Source organism: Pollicipes pollicipes, unplaced genomic scaffold (genome assembly GCF_011947565.3).
Source record: "Pollicipes pollicipes isolate AB1234 unplaced genomic scaffold, Ppol_2.1 Scaffold_4002;HRSCAF=4701_pilon_pilon_pilon, whole genome shotgun sequence".
In the NCBI taxonomy this organism is placed as follows: Eukaryota; Metazoa; Arthropoda; class Thecostraca; order Pollicipedomorpha; family Pollicipedidae; genus Pollicipes; species Pollicipes pollicipes.
Genome location: NW_023596420.1, coordinates 23280122 through 23299127, shown reverse-complemented (window position 1 = coordinate 23299127; position 19006 = coordinate 23280122). Strand labels below are relative to the sequence as shown.

Here is a 19006-nt window from a genome sequence, read left to right as displayed (position 1 = left end):
CGAGTACTCACGTGATACGACAGACGTGGCGCTGGCCGGCCTGCTCCTCCGTCTGGTACTCCAGCTCGTAGCCCTCGCGCTCGAACCAGCCGCGCAGCGTACGCTTCGGGTCCACCAGGTACAGCTGCTCGTTTTCGGCCTCGCCAAGCGCGAACGGGTTGAACTGCAGGTCATTCGCTTCGTCCGCGTCCTCGCCTGCCCATTGACGACAGACGGTTAGCAAGGTCCGTCACCCATGCCGACTATCGGATAGTCCGCGCAGACCGCTGATGCGCGTAATAATTACCAAATGCCGGCCAACGAACATCGATACAAGTTATCAGCACCGATCACAACCATCACACATTAGGATCACAGAGGCTGACGCCGATGGCCACCAGCCGACGACGGACAACTGGACCGACGCCGACTGACCACGCCCAGCAGCGGTCATCGATTCAGATAGCGATGGCGTGCTGGAGGTGGACGGTCCGGGGGTCCCCCAGCGGGGCGAGGAAGGCATGGCTCCACTCAGCCGTCCTACCACCCCGCCGTCACCAGACCAGTCACTCTAGCAAACGCTTCAGGACTTTTACACATCTAACGTCGCACCCCATACCGCTGAAACATCCCCACACTCCAACGCAAGATAATGATCCGCGGCGATTGAAACACCAAGCTCGAGGTCCGCAAATAGACCGCTCCGCCGCAGAAGCGGCGCGGACGGCCGTAGCTTGTCCACAGCAGCGCGCGTGGCCCTGCGGCGCCCAGCCCAGCCAGCATGCGGAGCGCGCCGGCGCTGCGAGGCTCCGGCCAGCCCACCGACCAACTGACCCATGCCCCACGAGACGCCCTGGTCGTCGGCAGTCTCGGCGTCGGCCAGCTCCGGCCGCAGGCGGGCGGCGGGCGGCGGCGCCTGATCGGGCGCGGCGGCCTCCTCCAGCCGAGCCATCTGCTCCTGACGACGCCGGCCGATCTCCATCAGCTCGGTGACGGTCAGCTCAGACTCGGCCTCCCGGTCCTCCTCCGGGCCCTGGAAGGCAGACGCTGGCCTTCAGCGCGCTGGGCGAGCGCTCGCCAGACGACACTGACGACACCTGACCACGCACACGCCAGCAGCGCATCTCAGGACGGCACTAGAAGACACTGACAACACCTGACTACGCACACGCCAGCAGCGCATCTCAGGACGGCACTAGAAGACACTGACAACACCTGATCATGCATGCCCCAGCAGTGCATGGCCAGGTCGAAACTAGTGTCACGACTCATTTGGGGTATTGTGGGCACTGACCTGCAAAATGAACAGCCTGGAACTGCCCCCGAATTTGCACATATGGCCCACGCGCATTCGGCAGTAGACTTTCGGCTGCACGGGCGTCTTGTTAAGAGTGGTGCCATGGGTGCTTCCTAGGTCATACAGGTAAAACCCGGCCTCGCGCGAGTCTCCGCTCTGCAATCTGAAACGGCAGAGAGGTGAAATACGAATAACGTCAGCCCGGGTCAGATTGTTTCACTGCTGGGCAGCTGCAACATGACCCGATCTCTCAGTGCGAGGGGAACCATGGCGGCCTGATGTTATCGCCAGGAAAATGGAGGGTGGTGTGGCGCCGCCGACGTCCGGCTGGCGATGATGACCCACCTGACCCACCCACCGCTCCGGCCGCACGTCACAGCCCGGCAGACGGCCGAACACGAGACTCGCTCGGTGCTGCTCGGCGATGGTGACCCACCTGTACACCAGCACGGCGTGGTGCCGCGAGATGAAGGGGTGCTCCAGCCGCACGTCATAGTCCGGCAGACGGCCGAACACGAGACTCGCTCGGTGCTGCTCGGCGATGGTGACCCACCTGTACACCAGCACGGCGTGGTGCCGCGAGATGGAGGGGTGCTCCAGCCGCACGTCACAGCCCGGCAGACGGCCGAACACGAGACTCGCTCGGTGCTGCTCGGCGATGGTGACCCACCTGTACACCAGCACGGCGTGGTGCCGCGAGATGGAGGGGTGCTCCGGCCGCACGTCACAGTCCGGCAGACGGCCGAACACGAGACTCGCTCGGTGCTACCCGGAGATGGTGACCCACCTGTACACCAGCACGGCGTGGTGCCGCGAGATGGAGGGGTGCTCCGGCCGCACGCCACAGTCCGGCAGACGGCCGAACACGAGACTCGCTCGGTGCTGCTCGGCGATGGTGACCCACCTGTACACCAGCACGGCGTGGTGCCGCGAGATGGAGGGGTGCTCCAGCCGCACGTCACAGTCCGGCAGACGGCCGAACACGAGACTCGCTCGGTGCTGCAGCTCGACCGTGTCCACCAGCTGGCCGCCGCGCACCACCTCCAGACTGTAGGCGTGTGGCGGACTGCCGGCCCAGGCGGGCGGCTTGTAGGGCGTGCTGCCGGCCGGCCGCGCTGGCTCGGCCGGCTGGGGGGCCGGGCGCGCCGCCGTGGGCCCGCCCGTCCCCTCCACACCCTGTTCCGACCCAGCAACAGGCCCGCCCGCGGAGTTGGAACGCGCTGTCGAAGGCGATTCGCTCTTGCCTAAGCTCCGTGGCGGGAACTTTGGGACTTTGAAAGAACTGTCGGGATTTGCAAATGATTCAGAAGACAATGACGATGGTGACATTATCTGATTTGCACTTCTTGGCAGAATGTCCGGCATTTTGAATGGATCACTGTGACACATTAAGGATTCACCAGCTTTTCCATCTGTGGCACATTTGTCTTCAGATTCATCAACTTTTTCATTTGTGCCACATTTGTCCTCAGATTCAGTCACAGACACAGAAGATACTGATGTATCCATATCAGAATGACTGGTTTCTGCCATGCTTGATAGAGTCAACAACAGTCTGCTTCTACTTAATGTTCAACTGGTCCAGTGGCCCTAGTCTGCATCAGCTGGAAAAAAGGGACACATAAGGCAAGTTCTATGTTGGATATGCATCACATATCAAAGATAAGAACAGCAAAGATCCCACATAGGCTTTTAAGGGTGACTTTGAACTAGACTTGAGCAGATGTCAAATCTTGGGTAGAGCAAGAAAAATGTGCATATGCAGTTGCTTTTAGGCACACCCCAACACACCCCTTTCTGCACTAAAATGATGGACAAAATGGTGCCTCTGCCTTTCAGCTGACACTTTTCATGTTTCACTGTTTCCTCAAGAAGAAAAAGTGGCAGTGAACATGCTACACTTGTTTATTCAAGTTAATCTTTGAGCTTTGAATATCAGCAAGCTAGGCAATGTTTGCATCACTCTGGCAGGACAACCCAAGCATATCAAGCACCATAGGACTAAAAATATCCTGGATATCATATCATGTTTAAGACTGGGGAGAGGGGCAGAGTGGGATAAGTTGGAGGTCTGAAGGGCCCTGAACATGATATCCCTGAATATGTTCCTCCATGGATTTAACTCATGTTACTTTGATAAAAGGTGATTACCATGTTTATATTTTATAATATATCAAATGGTCTGGTCTTTTGGCATCATAGTAGCAATGGTAATAAAATGATGCCCAAAGGAGTACACTTTGTGCAGCAGTTAGAATCTACACAAATTGTGGTTAAATAGACATTTATATACATGCCTTTGTATATATACATATATAAATTTACTCTGAACCTTTTGAATAAGTGTATGAGTGCAGGTCAGAGGTCACACTAAGCACTGTTTGTTGTGTGAGCCCTGGCCTGCCAAAAGAAACTGAATCCAACCAGCCACAGGTAGGTGGATTGTAAGGCAGGTGCTCTGAACTGAGGTATCCAGATATATATATATATATATATATATATATATATATATATATATATATATATGCAAAACAGCAACAGTATTGGGGATGCCTACCAATGCTGCCAGCCAAAACAAACACTAGTGGGGGGGGGGCAAAAAAAAACTCTGAAAACAGCTGCAACAACAGTATGCATCAACAAACATTAAAAGGCAGAAGATTGGACACAAGTGAGCCAAACCCACATGCATGAGTGTTCCTAGTTTGACTTCCTATCAAAATTTGGATGACAATAAAATAAGTGTTCATTTTAGCTGATGAAAGTTGTGTTACAAATAGAACTATCTTTTTGAGCATGGTAACTGTGCATAGTGGTGCAATGTTCAAGAAGCAGTTCAACAACTGAATGTTCCCTTGTTTCAGCAAGATTATTTATCCACACTGCATAACAATATGCAGTTGGCACCCTACAACCTCAAATCATTATCATCAGATAGGTCATTGCACTGAAAATTGCTCCACTTTTCCACAATTATTAATAGGTATTACCTTAGGCTGTTATTTTGCTATTTCATGGCGAAAGCATAACCTGCCTAGCACCTGCATAGTACCTAGCATCTTCATGCATATATCTTACTTGGCATATACTCTGCTGACTATAACTCCTGTTACTGTGCCCAGTTAGTATTTGAGATGGTCAGCAAAAGTTACCATGCCAAAAAGAGCAACATACGTAAGCAATTGTAACAACAAGCCCACCATACACTTCCTTGCACTTGGCGGGTCGGTCACTGACATCAGAGACATAGTTTTCTATTCAGATGGAGGGGGCTACAGCCCAACCCGGATCTGGTCCCCTACGACTTTGGAAATTGTGGGACAATTACGGAAGAAACCTGTTTTTCTGGCATGTTAGAGTGTACGTTCATTACCTCTACGCTATTCAGCACTCTCGACTCATAATGTGACCCTAAATTTCTGATAAGCCTACATTCAAGGCACACAATGGTACACGTGGCTCTGCGTCCATTTCCCATATTTCTCTTGCTCGCATAGGTATTGTGCCTGCAGCTCATATGGCAATAGATGTCCTACGCCCGTGCCTTGCTCGGCCTGATGCACCCCAGAAATTACGCTGCTCGCTGAACGTTTTCTCACAGCTCACATTCGTAACATTTGCGCCATAATTGATCATGGCCAATCGCTTCCAAATAAGGACCATCATGCAGAAGGCGCGCCAAGGAAGTATGACACGGTCGCAAAGCTGTCGTGCTTTCGTAACAATATGAAACGCTACCTAGCAGAACGTCTTATGGCGTTTTGCTAGGTAGCGTTTCTGCTGTGGTGCCAACTTGACGGACGTTAATTTAGTTAGTTATAACGTATGCCTTCGTAGATTAAACTTAATCCGCTGATCACCGCGTCATGTTTCTTCGCACCGCATTTACTCGTATCGCATTTCTTGGCATCGTATTTCTTCGAAATGCAGGCGTACGAAAGTTCGTATCACATTTCTCCGCAAGCGTCGTTCTTTGCATATTTCTTCGCACGTGCGATTCTTCGTGTCACCTTGCCTCGTACTGTATTTGTTATACAGAGCTCTATTCAAATCTTCACGTAAGATTTGTTTACGTAAGCGGGCCTTCGTGTCAAAATAAAATGCGTGCCATCTAAAAAAACAGTGATAAAAGGCGAAATCGTGTTTGTTCAACGTTGAATAAGTCACTGTTTTGAAAGACACTTGACCGTGCCCGCCATGCACGGGTGTCGATTTTTGTTCTTTTGGATAGGCCACTGCCCCCCCCCCCCCCTCCCCCCAATTTCCAGTCTGGCCACCACAACGACGAGTCCGGTCCCCCAACTTTCTAGAGCCCAAGTACATAAATGACATGACAAATAGACGTTCGAAATTATATCAAATTTAAGAAAGGTTTTACTCATTGTTTCACAGGCAGACGGATTAAAGAAAATGAAAATTGCAGCATTATGACCAGATCAGTACACCTGACTGACTTAGTTACACTTTTAAAGCTCTGCGGTTATGCCATGTTTACTTGACTTTTTCCGTTTTTTTCTGCGTGCTGCGTGTTTTTAACTACGCCATGGTTTCGGCGAAGGCAATTTCTAGGGAATCCTTCAATCTGATCCAACAACGGAGTGTTAGACGAAGCCACACATCTGTGAGATGCTTTCTTAGGCAACACAACAGTTAAATGAGCAAATAACACTGACCTAAGGTCAGGTATGAAGGTCATACCAATGTCAAAACCAACCTATTCTGTTACTCTTGGGCTTGCTGTATGGAATAATTTCTGGGGCTTCTTTCGAACATTTTTGATGGCAGAAACCGCATTATACATCTTCCATGGGCTTCTTAGAGGTCAGGATAGGCCATTGACCTGAAATGACCCAGGTCAGCATTTTGTTTAGGAATATACCACCTAGCGTAATCTTTGTGGCTTAGTCAAATGCAAAACTCAAAACAACCTTGTATGATTTTGGTCACCTTGACCTTCAAAACGTTAAACAAGGTCACTGACCTTCAATGAGCATGTGATCTTTTGCTTAGAAACGGTTATCTTGGTTCTGGGGGGCATTTTGGAGACCGACCTGAAACTTGACCTTGTCTGACCTTTTTTGACCCAAAGACCATGACCTAGGAACCTGAAACTTTGACCTAAGTGAATTTACGCACAGGTCAACACACTCTGCAAACTTGGTGTCTCTAGCTTTCTTAGTTGGCGAGGTCTCAGAAGGGTCAAATTGATCCCTCCCCCACCCGAACGAAGGGTATCTAGCCGGCCACCCGGGCGCGTGTTAAAGCGTCGATGAGAGCCCCTGTGTCGATCAGGGTCAACTTCCCGGGTCAGAGGGCTTTCTGCATCAGGGATTTTTGGGCTATGTGGAGTTATCGAGTGGGATCTCACGTGATTTACACAGGAGGGCCGCTTTTAGTAAATCTACTCATGAATCGATATGCATGCTTTCTTGAATAAAGCACGAAATAAATCACCAACTTCACGGACATCCATGTTTCCCGTATAGCGGAGGTTTGCCCACATTCAGCCCACATTCAGCCCAGCCCATTATGCAGCACAAATGTAGAGTTCCCTTTACCGGCCAATGTCCCCATACAGACGCTGAAGTCATGCACAGGCGTACTAATACGTGAGGGCCCTCTTTAATCCAACGAAAACGGTGTACAGGGAATCTTCCTATTTTTCTAGGGTAAGTCAAACACGATCGAAGAAAGCGTGTTTATGGGGCGGCCCCTGCGGTTTTCTTCAAAATTGTCTCATCGAACCATAGACCGATGCTCATCAATCTGGCTGAAGAAACCCAATAGGTCATTAATATCTGACGGGCCAAAATCCTTAAGAACAAAAAGACAATGACATTGTTCACTTCCTTACCAACAAATATAAGTCGAGATACATATCATGTGAAAATATTTGTCAACCCAAATTCAGAAGCGGAAGTACAAATTACCTATCTTATTCAGGCTTATCGTTCAAACAATTGCCTATCTTGTCTCCGGCACGTTCTCTCCGGCACGTTCTCCAGCAAACAAACACACAGCAAAGGCAAACGCCGGATCCTAGACGCCCTCCAGAGCCCCCTGAGTGACTGAATCCCCTCTCTCCGGACGACGAGATCGTCCAAGAAGACGTTACCCATCAGCATCATAGTTTCGTCAAGCGCAGTGACCCAGCTGGGTCCAGATGGATCCCGAGTGTCTCCCATCATACATCACTCTGACTCGCGTCCGCGAGGCCGCACGTGCCGACGCCAAGTACACGACCCTGTGCGAGACCGTGCTGAGCGGCTTCCCCGATCGCCGGTCAGATCTGCTTGCCTTACTGTGGCCATGCTGGTGCCGTGCGGGGTCCGCACTGGGGCGAACGCGATCACCTCACTGTTGACGACGGCATCCTGGTGTGCGGCACCCGTCTGGACATGGGGTCGTGCTGGGGCCGTACTGGGGCGAGCGCCATCACCTCACTGTTGACGACGGCATCCTGGTGTGCGGCACCCGTCTGGACATGGGGTCGTGCTGGGGCCGTACTGGGGCGAGCGCCATCACCTCACTGTTGGCGAAGGCATCTTGGTGTGCGGCACCCGTCTGAACATCCCTCACAGCCTCCCGAATCCGTCTCCACGGACCTCTTCAGCCATGCAGGCCAGACGGGTGCGCGTCGACCGACTATCCGAGCGGCACGCTGTCGTACACTGCAGACGTGATGCCACCGCCCTGACTCTGGTCCGCCATCTGCGACAGTGTCCACAGCGTCACGCATCCCCTGCGTGCTCTGGAGCGATGGCGGACCGCAACACACTGTCCAACACGCCAGAGACTTCCTGCAACGTTTTGGTATTACGCGTCGCTTGCTCGCCCCTCGTACCCCCGTCGAACAGCCACGCCGAGGTAGCCGTCGAATTGATCAAGAGGCTAGTGGAGCCTCTGTGGAGTGACTGCGTTGGATGACCTGGACTGTGACGCGCTCGCCCGCGGATTGCTCGAGATCCACAGCGCGCCGCGGGCCGACCACCGGCCACCAGCCGATGTTCTGCATGGCCATCTTTTACGCTCGGCGGTTCCCAGCAGGGTACATTCGCACCTGAATGGCAGCGTGTCGCCGATGGCTGTGATGCCAGCGTCGCCTCACAGCGCGAGGCCGCCCGTGTCCGCTGTGATCGAACGGTCGGCCCGTCCCGTCCGCGTGCTGGGGCTCATGTGTCCCTTCAGGATCCGTCGGCTGGGTTAACGCACCGACGAAGCACGGTCGTGGGTGTAGGTCACTCGCGTGACCTTCTCGCGGAGCTCACCATTGGCCGCACCCATCGGCGCAACCGCCGCTCCCTGCGCTCGTTCCCTACGTTGATGTCTGTGTGCGCCATACCGACCGCGCAGCCGCGGCGGCCGTCCACGTCAACCCCTCACCCCGCTCTTCCGCGGCCGTCACGCCGGGCCGAGTTTGCAGATGAGCTGACAGATAATCATTCCCAATCCCCGCCTCGCCGCCGCGTTCCCAGCCCTCCGCCACAGCGAGAGGCGCTCGTACCTTCTCGACCGCACCACCCGTCTCCAGCTCGACCCCAGTCTCCCGTTTTACGCATCGCGTGTGTTCACCGACCTCATGTGTGCGTCCGTATTGTTCGCCGCCTATGCCTTCTTGCGTGACGCCCGTGACGTTCGTCCGAGCCGACACCTCCGTCTCCCGTCTCATGTCCTCGGCCCGGGGGAAGTGGGCCGGTGTGAAACGTGTGTATGCATAGCGAGTGTGAGGCAGCCGTACGTGGGCATAACTTGGCTTGGCCGGCACGGGGATGTGGTATCGTGACATAACGCTCTGTGATATCGTCCACCTCAGATCATGGCGCCGGGGGTCAGGATAGTTAACGCCGGTCTTGCATGAGGCCAGCGCAGAATAAGCCAGCTTGCGATCCGAGACGCTAAGACACCCAAAGGCGGCCACATGCGTCTGGCAGTCACGTGCGGGACATCGAGGAATACAGAAGCCATTCTGTACGGATTGTATTGTTCCTTAATCGAAAAATCAACCATATATTATCAATTTTTACTACCTCGGTGTAAATTATTCACGGGATCTCAAGAAACAGCACCAGCCTATGCATCAGCAGTTCTCTAACAATTTAAAATACTAGTCTACACCAGGGAGGCCAGTTTTTTTAGGTTACATTGCCACATTACGGCATTAACCCCAGGGACCAATTACATTCATGATAGGTAAGATGTTTGTTACTCGAAAGTTAAAATGGTAGCAGGAGACCTAAGACATGCTTTTTCGATCGTGTATAACCTTTCCACGAGACAAGATATGCAATTTATGTTTGTACTTATGTAGCTGGGCGACGAATGCTCTCACACCATGTGCGACCGGGCATATATTTTTCAGCGACCAAATAAAAATCTCGTTATTAATTTTTTTTAACGGGCTATGAACACTTAGATATCAATGTCCGGTAGGGTTCCTCCAGCCAAGTTGATGAGCACCGGTATATACTTCGGTAAGGCACTTTTGAAAAAAAAACCGTAGGACCGCCCCATAAGCATGTCTTCTTTGGTCATGTACGTGGCTTTCCCCCTAGACAAAATAGGCAGATTTTCTATGCACCGTTTTGGTTAGACCAAAGAGGTTTCTCAGGGTCTGGTTTGTCGGTGCGGGATGTCGGCGCCTGAAGGGAGTTATTGGCCTGCAAAGGGAATTATCTACTTTTGTGCTGCCAAATTCGGGTTGGGCTGAATCTGGGCTGAATGTGGGCTAACTTCAGTTACATTACAATGCGCACCACAACACGGGCCAGAGTACATTGCGGGTAATCCCGTGCGGCGGAGGAGCGACGCGCCCCAGTCGCGAGGCGGGAGGCGGTGGTAAGGGCGACCGAGGCCCTAGAACAGAAGGGCGACGGCAGGGGGTGGGGGCATCGCGTAGGTTGCGTTTAAGCCTCGTGCGCATACTGTTGGCGTGAGACAGAAGGGTTGTGAGTGGACGCGCGCCCGTGTTGTATTCCTGTTCATGTTCCTGTCCCGGCTGTGGTCCAAGGTGAGAAGTCTCATTGGGAGGAAAGGTGCGCCTTGAATATGCTAAGTTTCCTGCAACGTTGCTCGTGATTTATCGCTTGAATGTTGCATCAGCTTCTGGCTTCTACCTAAATTGTCATACTAAGACTGTCCAGTTCATTGGTCAAATTTGTTGGATTAGCTGTGAAAGGGTGTGATTGATGTCTTGTCTAGGCGTCATTCGTATGAAGATGGCAAGGCAACGCAACTCTGTTATCTGTTATTTGTCCACACAACATCAATGCCAACTGCGGTTGGTTTTTACAAAATTTCATGGGGGCAGTGGTAGGGGCATCACTCTCTGTACTCATGGGGGCCTGGGTTCCCCCAACCCAATCCTGACTTCAGATTCCCCCAATAATACTCTTGAGCCTCCCTAACACATATGGGAAAAGAAAGGATACTGGATCAATTGCATTTTTTTAAATGTTAATTATTTGCATGCTAGGTTCTTACATACATTACTAGGAGCATCATGTTCATTTTATACCAAATATTATTCTGTAGGTATGTAATGCTTTTGTCATGCTAACTCCTTCATATACCAGGCTAGGCTGCAAATGTTTGAGAAGGTTTTCACATGATTGCACCTGGATTTGTATAAGGAGCATTGGACTGCAATAGGAAGGAACTTGTTGGAAAACAGGGTAGCCCAGGCAAGAGTTATCCCATGGTTCTCCCCCCCCCCCCCCCCCAATGGCATTGAATACATCCATTGTACATTTGTGGCTCTGTTGGCTATTTGACAAGCAGTTCAGCATACGGCACAAGCAGTGACAACAGTAATCATAAGTGATGCCTACTAAGATTTATGATCACATTTTTTCTGTGAATTACACTCAATTCATATTGATTGATATTGATATTGAAACAGGTATCATATATGATTAAATAAGCTCATAAGTATTGGTATTTATTTAACTGGAAAACACTGCTCTAGAGAACAAAAATCTCTCCATTGAGCAATTATGTTCATCAATATGTAATTGTATAATGGTGTCATGGAATGTTAACATGGTAGCACTCACTTGCACTATACTGATGGCTGCGCTAGATCTCAGCTGAACCTGATGGTGCAAAGTGTGTATTGTGGCCCTTTTTCTCTTTGTGTTCTTGCTTATTTGTCCATGAGTTTATGGTGCTTACTTGTATTCACATACTTGGTTATAGTGTTGCTCTAGAGTTGTTCAATTGCAAGTTTTATTTCCATCATAACTAGGAAACATTGTACCATCTTGTATTGTGTGGTACAGCACAAAGTTTGTGTTCAAACATTGCATAGCTTGCAGGACATAAGTCAAAAACCAACAACCTGCCCTTATATCTGGAAGTGGGGCCCAGTTATATTTGGTCATCATGCCCATGAATGCTAGATATAAACAGCTCAACAATCTATTTATCTTGATTATACATTTTACATGCCCAGTGGAATGGCACAATATTAGTGATATATTGGTGTCATGGATACCTGGGTAACCATGGAATATTCTGTACAATAGTCTGAGCATCTATGCCAGGGGACTGCAAACTTCACAAAATGAGCTTCAAGACCTTCAATTTGCATTTCAGTTCAAAGCCCTGTACAGATGTGGAACACACTTATGAACCATTTTGTCAGATCTCTGCCTCAGTTTGCACATTGGATGTTGTAAAGTGGTCTAACCTTTTTGTAATGTGCTCATGTGGCATTGTTTTATTCTTAATCATGTTTTCATGTGTATGAACTCCTTTGATTTGTATTGGTCTACTTCTGTCTCTCTACTGAACTAACATGCATTTTTCATTGCTGTGTGTGGATTTCACAATTTGTCAGCAGGGGTGCCACTAGTGTGGTGGTTCACATGTCTGTGCTAACCACTGCACATCTGGGAAACTGGAGGTACAGGATTTGACTCCCCATGGTGCCCACCCCTCCTGCCAGAGTGAGAGGCAGGCAATGCCATATGGCTGCAGCAGCTGGCTGCATTGTCAAGCCCCAATAACAACAACAGGTCAGCAGCTACCTATGTGGTAGGCAGCTTCTCTCCATCAGTTGACTTGACACCATTGTAGTCCTGAGTCTTGAACCCATTGACTTTTTCAGAAAATCTGACTATGTTGTGTTTTGGCCATATCAAATGGCACCAAAACAGCAAAGTTGATGTGGAATATTTTGGCTGTGATTACATTCATGCTTTTAAGATAGTTAAATGCTGAGTTGGGAGTGGTGACTTTGAATGTATTGTGAGTAGCATTTTGTGATTTACATGTCATAGCCAATATAACCCCATTTTTTGAATTTTTAAACTCATTGGTTCCACAGGCTATGTATGCACTTTGACACTTCAAGTTTGACTCTTCATACCACGTACCCTGTTTTGTCACGAACAGGTCATTTATCCTTCCCCAAGATCCCCGAGGTGCGAAATAATGCACACGAGTCTTATTTTTCCTGCCACGTCTTCAAACGTTTTTGGTGGTCTTTATATCAACACGACTGGCGGCTTAAGACCGTTTCACATTTGTGTTGGGTGCTGAACTGATACAGTTATCTCGGAGACGGTCCACCTTTCCCCGAGAGCTGCAGCCGCCCATTTCCCGAGCTGCACATCCACGAACAACCCAATCCTTTCCAATACCAATGAGTACGCGCGACGACAAGGCCGAAATGACGTTGTCGTGATGTGTTTGATGACGATTTAATTTAATTTAATTAATTTAATTATTTACGATTTAATTTAATTTAATGTTTAATCACGGCAACGTCATTTCAGCCTTGTCGTCGCGCGCACAGTATCCACCGCGCGTATCAATTTTGTGCTCAGCGGCCCCACCTGCCGCACGAATTCCTGTTGTTCCTTCATAGTATAAGAAACTGGGCGTGCATGTTAAACGGCATGGAAATCAGCCTTGTAATCGACAAACTTGGGAAAAGCGCCATAACCGAGCATGTGAATACAAGTGAACGTCTTAAACTGATCGATGAATATGCAAGAACACCACGAGAAATTCCAAAACATGAACAAATAGCGAAATTTGACTCCGCAAACACTCCCAGCACAGCCAACGCCATCTCTCGGCGAGTTTGAAGTAATACAAGGCTCTAGGTTGGCAATTTCGCACAGCTTATTTGGTAGCACCACAATGTCATGCCAAGCGACGTATTGAGGAGAATATGTACTCCTTAGAGAAATTTTATCTAGCGCTGGCTATTCCGCTTAAACGTATACCAATAGCTATAGGTGAGCTTATTTATCACATCTGATGCTTGCTTTCAATGTTTTCAAATGTGTAACATTCCCTTCAAGGGGAGCGTTCCACATTTATTTTGAACTTAAATAGTTAACTAGTTCTGAACTAAAATAGCTTAAGACCTTTCGGTGCTGTTCGCAATCCTCTCCGTCTTAAGACCTAAGCCCAGTCTAGCTTTTGAGCTGCACGCCGGCGAAAATGGGGAAAGGCACATCGGGAAGAGTATTTTAAAGTCATGTTGGCATTCATGATGTCACAATAACGTCATTTAAATCCTGTCATTCTATAAACCACGCTTAGATCTAGTCGAAGAAAATATGATTATCGAGGCGTTCACATCTGGTGTTCGTGATAGCGATTTCCAGATATAACGGCTGTCAATTAAACCCTCAATCAGTGTTGTGCTAGGTACGATGACGTAATCAAACCATGACGCATTGTGGGGCATATTTACTTAAGGGCATGTCTCACATTTGAAGATTTTGTGATGAGCATCACATATTATGGGTAAAGCTTACTTGTAACTATTGGTAAGCTTTCAAAGTTCAAAAATGACCCTAGGTAGCAAAATTTCCAAATTGTTTTTTTTTAAAAGTGCGTCCCATTGCGTCATTGTTTGATGGCGTCATGGAATGGTTTTGTGACGACAGCAATACCTGGCAGCATCTGGCAGCCAGACCTAAAGAATGCCTCGAAACTCACGAAAGCTGACGCCAACCTGCCATTCCCGTCGCGGGCGCTGTGTTGGGTGGCAGGTTGGTGAATGGCTTGTTTGTGGATGTTTTGTCTTGGTGCTGGTCGTAGCAGAAGCTTGGTGGGCTGTTTGACACACGCAACGTAGCGATCGCCAGCTTTTATGGCAATTATTAATACCAAAGCACGATATGCTCTGAGGACTCACATGGCGTCATAAATCTCTTACCGAAACCTGCCAAGTACTGCTAAGGATGTCAATATTGTATTGTCGACTTACCCTCGCCTGCAGTGCTCTAGTCCTGACGTTGATATCATGTGATGTGCGCAGTGGTTACTTTCTTCATTGTTTGTGACTGGAAATGTAGTTGCATTCAAAAATTAATAACTATATAGCATTGCTATGAATTGATTACCAAAGCGTTGTAATTTCTATGGTATAGATGGTATTGTTGAGCTACCAGAATGTTTTTATTGTGCAAGATTATGTATGCAATTGCTGGGTAAGCCTGATATAACCATTGTGGTGGAACAGCATTCTCGCTGGTGATAGCCCTTTGGCGTTGTTAAATTAGTTGTTACGCCATTCATAAATTATAAGCTGTTATCTCATAGGCGTGGTAGTCTTTTGGCGTTGTTAAATCAGTTGTTATATCATTCTTAAATTAAAAGCCATTATCTCCTTGGCTTGACGTAGAAAGGTCAACCAATGTGGTACATTATGTAATGGCACGGGGCGACAGCGTGCACTATTTCCGTCGGCGCACATCATGGCACTACCTCGGTGCTGTACTCTTGCGTGGCATAATGCACAATGATGTTGTTTTTGTACTGCAATCCCTGCTGCTGTCATAATAGATTCAATCATGTGAAGATGGGTCAGGCATGCATTCGTGTATTAACTCCGCATCTGACATATGGCTGACTAAAAACACGTAATGCAAGATGCAAATCACTTTCAGCAAAGCACACAGCCAATGAGTGATGTCACTTGCTCAGCCTGTTTTGGAATCCACAAAACATATTTGACATAGATGCAAACACGTCTTCTGCTTCCACAGCCATGCAACATGCTCGGCCATCAGACTGCCTCACTCAAAAATATTGTTCACACTGGTGATAACACACGCATCGCAAGGAAAGATTACATATGGTGGAATGACACTGCAAACCTGCTGACCTTGCACAACGCTGGAGACATGGCAAGTGCACGTAGTTATGGCTGGATGTACGATATGCAAGGAAGTGATGAAGCTGCTGGTGCACACAGGGCTCATGATAAAAATATTAAGTGCTATCCAAGAAACCAACAGCAATACTTATGCATCTTTCTCAGCACCCAGCTTCTCACACAAGTGGCAGTGACTGCACTGACTATGACAGTGATGACTCACAAGCAATGCTTGCCTGCGTACAAAATTTGTTGAGACAGTCATATGTGCATCTATACTAATACAACACTATATTTTCAGAATTCTTAAGTGAAAGACAATTTTGCAAGGCCGTATCATGCGAACTTATACCAAGCATGCACATTAATGAGCTGCGCTGACCCGTCCCTACTGCCTAAGTGAATTGCCAATGTGATGGTGTTCAACGGATTAATTACATACTGTTATACCTCAATGGGTTCAAAATGCTGGCATGATAATAATGAAGTGGCAAATTGCCTTTGAACGCCCCAGCAGCATGGGTGCTAGTATTTCTTTCGGTTTGCCGACGTCACGACCTTTTCCTGTTCAAACACAAACCTAAAGATAGAGGCAGGTATCAATATATAACTTTTTATTGGGCGTTATTAGATTTAAAGAATGCGAAAACAGTGTTCTATTCCAGAAGCACGAACCTCGCACGCACACTGCCAATTACATAAAGATCAATACGAGCCACTGGCCCGCTCCACCAGTGATCACACCCACTTCAAGCGCCTGATTCACACTGTAATGTGAAATAAATGTGATCCCACACTCGCATAACCCGAGGGAATATCAAATTGGAGGTTTTCTTGCAATTTCCGCGCAGGTTTTCGGTTATAACACCGCATTTCATCGTGAGCTCCCTTAAAGGGAAAGTTCCGAGGGTGGGTTCATAGCAATTCAACTCAAGAGGTTGCATTTTAAGCGCACCATTTTTTGCCTGCCAGCAAACCTCTGTGCTGGCCAGGCGCCATCAGGTCTCTGTCAGCCCTGCGCCCTGTGAGCAATGCTACGAAAATTGGGCATTTGTGTGAAAGATTGAAGTATGATTTTGTGCTACCAGGATGTTTGACCCTTGGCCGCCTCCGCAACCACAGTTCGTGGGCTGCTTATCCGCTGCCTTTGGGGCCCGATCAGAAATTCCGCCCTGCGCACCCGATTGCGGAGCCCGGGGCGTTTCGATACTGGTTTGACCGCAATCTGACTCTGTCTTGAGGCGATTTTGAGCGAGGGTAAGAACAACAGGCAGTGAACCCCAGCCAGAGTCGTGGACTGTGGTGACATGGACGAGCATTGATGTCTTGACGCAAGTGCCTGAATATTGCACCACCATCAGTGCATGATTACTGTTGTGGGTGCATGCGTGTATGACTGCATTGTGGGAATATTGGCATGGTATTCGGGTTTGGGCTCTTTCAGTAGGTTGGGGACAAGTTGTGATTTTCGTTTGCACCCACGAAATGGTTTGTTAATCCAATATGTTACATAGCAATGCGGCTTATTCCCTTTCCTTTGTAACAGGACGCGAAGGTTCTTCATGACCCCGGCCCTGCTCCATTACAACAGATAGCCCTCAATCAGTTACCACATACTTCCTGGATTGGTTTTGGTGGCTAGGACTTTCACTTGTTTCTGTTTCAGGTGCGTCTTGCCCGATGATGGCTGATGGTGCTGACTTTAAGGTTGATGAGGTGTTCTACCTCACCGACGTTGTCTCTGAAGAGGGCGGTTGGCTGCTGGTCGACTCAGCGCCGGAATCTGCGCCAGTCACGTCAGATGCCGTTTCCTTTGAATCGACATTGACGAGAGAAGACATGTGTCACAATGCCATTGATGTGGATGATCTGCCTGACATTGAAAAAGATCTCCTACCAGAAGACGTGGTCCGTCTCCTATTTTTGGCTGTGGATGATCTGCCTGCCATCGTGTTGCAAAAATGTGTCGTCAGGATGAACCGCGAAACTGGTGGCAAGGCAATGGTTGACACATTTTCAAATTGGGCCAGGAGTTCGGTTAGCAATGTATGGAAGTGCATGTTTTTGGAGGCTCTGGCTGTGATTGGCCGTCTGGACGTGCTCGAAACCCTTGGCCTGGAGAAAGAGCAGATGAGAAAACTGCAAAAGCCAGTCTATCTCTCATCACTGAAGGTATGCTGCTACCATGCTGACCAACACATTACTTACAATTTGCACCCTCCATTCATGCGACCGACGACCATGGCGCTTGTCTCAAAACTAAGGTATGAATACCTTTCCAATCGTCACATGTTTATTTACGATCACCGCAATGTGTCGCTACTGGCCGATGACGGAAGACGTGATCCGATTCGTAATAAGTCATGTGCTGCTCCAATTTTCAGGACAGGCAAGCGGTTTTGACACGAGTGTGTTCCAGGTTGCTTTGAATACCGTCTGCTGCCATCTTCTGCAGGAAGATGTCAAACGGTTGGTGGAATACATTTCTCGTTCATATCTTCCGGGCCGGCAGTCGCCTATCTTTCCGGACGGCTGCACCATCAAGCAGCTGTTGGAGCTGTACATCCTGTACTGGATGCAGGAACGGGTCATCGATCTTACTGACCTGTCTGTTCTGGCGGAGGGACTAGTGCACCTCAGTCGGCACGATCTGAAAGATGTGCTGTCTAGGGAGACTGCGGAGTCAGCGATCACAAGCACCGCCCCTAGCAGTGGCAACCACAGCAAAGTGGTGGACTTGTCCTCGATTGGTGATGCGCTGCCTCCCAAGATATATGCCAACTCCAAAGGAGTGTGTGTGATCTTCAATCAGGAGCGGTTTGCATGCCAAGACAAGGAATGCGTCCTGGGACGAACGGACAATCATGGAATGCGTCTGGGCTCCAGTATTGATGCGGAAAACTTGGAAAAGACATTTCAAGAGTTCGGGTGCCGGACAAAGATATTCAACAACTTGAAAGAGACTGAAATTAGGACATGCCTGGAAAGGTTGTCATGCGCCAACGACCTGAAAAACTTCGACTACCTGGTGACGTGCTTTCTGTCTCATGGAGGCACGAGCCGTGAAGGAGAGCACTTCATCTACAGCTCCGACTGCAAGACTCAACTTCTGGACGATCTGGTCAGCTGTTTCGGCGCCGACCTGTGCGGAGCTCTGGCCGGCAAGCTGAAGATTGTGGTGACGCAGGCCTGTCAAGGTATCAAAGCGCTACCTGTGGTGAGTTCGGACGGGCCAGAAGATGTGCCTATGTCGTCATACATCCCCACGCCTGCGCCAGCATCCCGCACCACACCGCTGTCAGATTTCCTCTTCTGCCAGGCGACCACCCCCGGGTTCAAGGCATACCGTGACACACACCGAGGCTCCTTCTACATTATCCGACTGTGCCAGGTGCTGAGAGCGCGCGGCCACCTTGAGGAGATCACCTGCTGCATCAAAGACGTGCACAATGTCCTCACGAATAATCCCATCCAGCTGGGGAATGGTAGAAATCAGCCTTTGCTAAGCCTGCAGCCGCAGATGATTGACCGCACCACGGGTCGCTTTACTTTCAAGAAGAGAGAGCCGTCGTGCCAGTCCAGGTAATGCCGCGTGTAGGTCTGACACAGAG

At 49.2% G+C, this 19006-nt stretch overlaps 2 protein-coding genes across 3 annotated transcripts in view; one reads left to right on the top strand and one right to left on the bottom strand.

The window, feature by feature from the left end:
- Positions 1-4819, bottom strand: part of LOC119094256 (kanadaptin) — a 32050-nt gene extending 27231 nt beyond the window's left edge. Inside the window, exons 1-6 of the mRNA XM_037217330.1 lie at positions 4650-4819; positions 2064-2880; positions 1713-1946; positions 1274-1439; positions 814-1012; positions 12-195 (exon numbers count right to left, since the gene is read on the bottom strand). Of these exons, the coding sequence (XP_037073225.1) occupies positions 12-195; positions 814-1012; positions 1274-1439; positions 1713-1946; positions 2064-2809 (1529 nt within the window). The 5' untranslated portion in view covers positions 2810-2880; positions 4650-4819. The remainder of the gene's footprint in view (positions 1-11; positions 196-813; positions 1013-1273; positions 1440-1712; positions 1947-2063; positions 2881-4649) is intronic.
- Positions 4820-10107: 5288 nt separating this feature from the next.
- Positions 10108-18998, top strand: LOC119093774 (caspase-8). Of its 2 annotated transcripts, none has more exons than XM_037216785.1 (3): positions 10108-10283; positions 17062-17567; positions 17815-18998. In XM_037216785.1, exons 2-3 carry the CDS (start codon positions 17076-17078, stop codon positions 18979-18981), a joined length of 1659 nt encoding a protein of 552 aa, XP_037072680.1. In that variant the 5' UTR covers positions 10108-10283; positions 17062-17075; the 3' UTR covers positions 18982-18998. The 2 variants fall into 2 exon arrangements, with proteins under 2 accessions (XP_037072680.1, XP_037072679.1); XM_037216784.1 differs by lacking the exon at positions 10108-10283 and adding an exon at positions 11738-12291.
- The last annotated feature ends 8 nt before the right edge of the window (positions 18999-19006 follow it).